General features: G+C 45.8%; 1 protein-coding gene across 1 annotated transcript in view; it reads left to right on the top strand.

The window, feature by feature from the left end:
- Positions 1-2,016, top strand: part of PRR14L (proline rich 14-like) — a 79,381-nt gene extending 77,365 nt beyond the window's left edge. Inside the window, exons 9-10 of the mRNA XM_006894889.1 lie at positions 28-99; positions 1,740-2,016. Coding sequence (XP_006894951.1) covers positions 28-99; positions 1,740-2,016 — 349 coding nt within the window. The remainder of the gene's footprint in view (positions 1-27; positions 100-1,739) is intronic.
- The last annotated feature ends 2,344 nt before the right edge of the window (positions 2,017-4,360 follow it).

Below are 4,360 nucleotides of genomic sequence, written 5' to 3'. Positions count from 1 at the left end.
AAAAGTAATTATTTTTTCTCCTTTCAGATTAAAGAAAAAAGAGTTTAGTTTAGAAGAAATATATACCAACAAGAATTATAAGTCCCCTCCGGCTAACAGGTAGGTACATGTTCTTGGCTGGGAAGTAAATGATTGAGCTCACTCTCCAATCCTTTTGCTTTAGAAAAGGGTTGATGCCTGGAAAGCTCCAGTGAATGGTTTTAGTTCTCAGCACGTGCACTGAGGAGTGTGAATAGTATGAAACGTATAGTCTCCATTTAGTTTGTGGTTTTATTTTACTAAGTACCCTGTCTGCCCCCTCAGATAATCTGAACCGAAATGGAAAAGGCATTTCATGTGGCTTCCTCTAAGCCAGAATTTTACTTAAGTCAACATTTATTCGTTGTCTGTTGGACATAAGGCTGTATCAGGAGGAGTTCTAGAATTTTATCTGACAAATTGTGCTTATATTTGTGCCTTGAAACACCTGGATGAGGGTATTCTCTGAAGCATTGTAGAGTAATAGTAAGAGAGTTAAAGCAATTTTAACTACTTCTTAATTGGGTTCTTTTAAAATGATAGTCCCTCCACTTAACAGTCTAGAACAGAACATGCGTAACTAACAAATTGAGGGTGGGTAGAAAGAAGGCAGCGGCTAAGGAAAGGTTTATGCACAGATAGAAGCAATTATGGAGGATTAGCGGGGACGGGAGTAGGAGAAAGGGAGTAGAGGTTGGCCAGTAGATGGGTTGAGTGGAGAGAAAGGGAGGGGTGCGGTGAGGATTGATAATACTTTGTAAATGATCACATTGTACAACTAGTATTACAACAAAATGTATGTGAGTGATTGAATGGAAACCAATAAAAAATTGTAGTCCATCCTTATCATGGAATACACTGTAAATAGCTACTAAAAAAGTAAGCAAAGTGTGCAGTGTGTTGTGGTTAGTTATTGTGGCTCCTAGTGGCCTGATGGACAACAGAATAAAACTGCCCTTTGTGTCCTCCTCCCTCCAGCCTCTGGACTCAAGCTCATTGCTACATTCACTGTGTTGGGCCATCTCAATGACAGTCTCTCCCCTTCCTCTTACTTAACCTGCACTTCAAATACCCTACAAATAGCGCTGGACTGTGGTATATATAAGGCCATGCATATCCTTTTAGAAAGAAAATGAAAAAGTAGAAAATGCATGCCATGTGTCAGCAAAATTCAGGCAAGATCAGCCATTGAGGTGCTTTTACCTTTTCAAGGCTTATTTTAGAAGACTATCCCAAAAGTATTTAGCATGGGAATCTAAGTAGCTCACAGAACTTAAAATACTGTCTGTCCATTTACAGAGCAGAGCCAGTCTGTGGTTGTAAGTACTCGCTTACTCATTGGCACAGTCACTGTGACAAGGTTAGGGTGATGGAGGATTGGGACAAGGTTCACAGGGTGTCTATGACTCATGGGCACCTGACAACATTTATTCATGAATAAGTGCGCGAATTAAGAAAGGATGCTCACGAGTGGTATTAGGATTGCCTTTGGGGACTAGGTCTGTTTTCTACACTCTCCTGCCCATCTGGAGGTTTTATTAGGATGTGCCTACATTACATACTCTATGTGTATTCTTAAGCAAGAATGAAAACAATTTCAAACCAGAGTCATGCTTGAGAAAAGAAAGAGTTCTTAGCCCAAGACCTTCCTGTGAGTCCCCTGCTGATGGAATGGGCCAGAGTCAAGTGCTCTTGGTGATTGTTTTGTTCTCTGTCCTCAGGTGTCTAGAAACCATCTTTGAGGAACCTAAGGAACGCAATGGCACTCTGATCTCAATCAGTCAGCAGAAGAGGAAGCGAGTTCTGGAATTTCAGGATTTCACGGTCCCTCGGAAAAGGAGGGTTCGTGGGAAAGTCAAGGTGGCAGGCAGCTTTACCAGGGCCCAGAAGGCAGCCCTGCAGAGTCGAGAGCTGGATGCCCTTTTGATACAGAAGCTAATGGAACTGGAGACCTTCTTTGCCAAGGAAGAGGAACAGGAGCAATCATCAGGCTGTTGAGAAGCAGTTCAGCGGAGGGGTCATAATTCTGGGTTGTTGGACCTCCTTGGAAGAGGTTGCCTACGTTTTATCCCATGACCCAAACCACTCAAAATGCACAGTCCCTGGATGCCTGCCTGCTTCAAGGTGCAAACTTTTCAGTGACTGGCGAAGAAAGGTTCTCTGCTTCTGCTGAGTGTGGAACCTCAGGAATGTTCCCTTTCTCCTGGAAGCGATCCCCAGTGACAGCCGGTCTCCTCTGCCCCCTTTCTGCCATCCACGTGCAGGAGACGCAGCAGATCTTATGTAACACTAGGATTCCAAGGACTTCCCGGCATTTGCACGTCCATATGAAAGTTCTGCATTGTTTACGGTGGTGCTAGACCAAGATTAATTAGACACGTGGCTTAGGAAGGTGGACCTGGCTTCTGGGGTCTCTCTGGCCTGTCTCAGTTCAGCAGTTGAGGAAGATGAGCTGATGTGTTTTCTGATTGTCCAAGTCTGTCTGCCCAGAGGCTGTGGCAGGGTGTGTGTGTGTGAGAGAGAGAGAGCGAGAGAGAGAGAGAGAGTGATTTCCTCCCCTCCATGACTGTATATCACTAGTGCCAGAGGAGCCCATCCAGGCGCCCCTTTTGATGTCAGTTGCACTTTTTAATGTTGTGATGTTGATAATTTTCATTTCTTTTATTCTGCTTCCCCTTCCTCCTCTTTTTTTTTTTTTTTTAAATTACTGCTGCATGTTTGGAGCCTTTAAATGTGATTTTAAAAGGATTTTTTTTCTTTTTTAAAAAAGACATTGAAGAGAAAAACAGGACATATCTTAAGAATCTACAATAGTCTTTGACCCAGTTTTTGCTGCATGGTATGAGATGATAGAGACGTTTTCCCACAGATGTGTTTTAAATGATCCCTTCCTCATCTCCGTCTTAAAAAGAAATTCACCAGGTGGGCACCTCTCTCATCTAGGTATTCATCCTTGCCCACGAACGAGGCCTATTTATTTTAATGACATAAGCGATTTCTCTCCAATATTTTTTTTTCCACCTCCAAGAGACATTCAGATTGGGCTGGGCTGTAATGGGTTTCTCCGGAAATAGGGGTGTGTCAGAAGCACACACAGCCCAGCAGCTGTGGGCCCAGCAGCTTGGGCAGAAACAGGGCCTGGCCCTGACTGTTTGCAGCTGTCTGAGCAGCACCTTCCCCGAGGGCAAGAGCAGGGATAAGTGATGACTTCAGTCAAGTGTCACATTTGTAATGTGGGATTCTATAGCCAGCCCTCTCTTGAGGGCATGTTGCTGGACTCTTGAGTTCCTGGGTCATGCCTAGGAGTTCTGTAGAATGCCAGAGTGAACAGTGTCTTCATCCATGCCTCCAGGAGTTTGTGGGCTGAAGAATGCTACGTGGATCCTTTCCTCCTCCATCCCCCCGTGCCCTTGCCCTGCTCCCCGCCTAACCCACCCTCGTGTTTGAACTCTGTCTCTCTCTCTCCTCAAAACAAGTGCTCAGAAAACATTCCTGGACTGGTGGGTGGGAGGCTGATGCCTCAGGACCCAGCCCACCCCGTCTATCCTCCTGGGGAGGCCGTGCTGTGAAGCCACGGTAGGTGGCAAATGTGAGAGCTCCAGGTACTTTTCCTTCAGTCTGTGGCGATGTGCAGTGGTGCCAGTTAGGAATGTTAGCATTTCTCCTAGGTGTCTTTTTTCCCCCCGCCCCATTTGTTGGTGGGTGGGGAGGTGGGTTGGGGTTTCTGTGTGCCTTTCCTTTGCAGGTTGACAGTCTATGCCATGCTGGAGCAAATGACATGAGCTGGAGGAAAAGACAAGTGCCATATCTGTGTTTTAGGCTGGATGCCTGAGACATAGCATTTCAATATCAAAATGTACCCTTGGTTATCTGCAGGAGTTTTAAGGCCACGGCCAGTTGGATCAGGAGAGAGAGAGGCAGGTGTCCATACTGGCTCTGAATGAGGGGCACCCTGTTTTGCCATTTTCCATCCAATTTGTCCAGATGGTATAGACATGACCTGCGGTCGCCTCAGTACCTCTCCCTTCCTGGGACAGGGTTCACAAGCACTAATTGCTTCTCTGTCTTTTCATGCCAGGGAGCAGGATGAGTAAATACGTTATACCCTTGTGCAAACATTTTAGGGAACTTTAGCCCAGCAGTGAGCTCATTACCCATGAGCAAGTCAACAGGTTTCTATGTCCAGCTCCATTTCCAATGTATGGTCAGTTTCCAGCGGGCGGAAGTAGAGGTGAACACAGCTGTGGTATCACCAGCATTGCAGAGGGCAGTTCCAAGTTTGTTCATCACAAGGGTGGTACTTTGAGGAGCAGTGCTTGGGAACCTCGTCGTCTGGGAATGG

This window comes from Elephantulus edwardii, unplaced genomic scaffold, assembly GCF_000299155.1.
Source record: "Elephantulus edwardii isolate Elephantulus edwardi_28Jun2011 unplaced genomic scaffold, EleEdw1.0 scaffold00151, whole genome shotgun sequence".
In the NCBI taxonomy this organism is placed as follows: Eukaryota; Metazoa; Chordata; class Mammalia; order Macroscelidea; family Macroscelididae; genus Elephantulus; species Elephantulus edwardii.
This window is presented reverse-complemented; position numbering and strand designations above follow the sequence as displayed.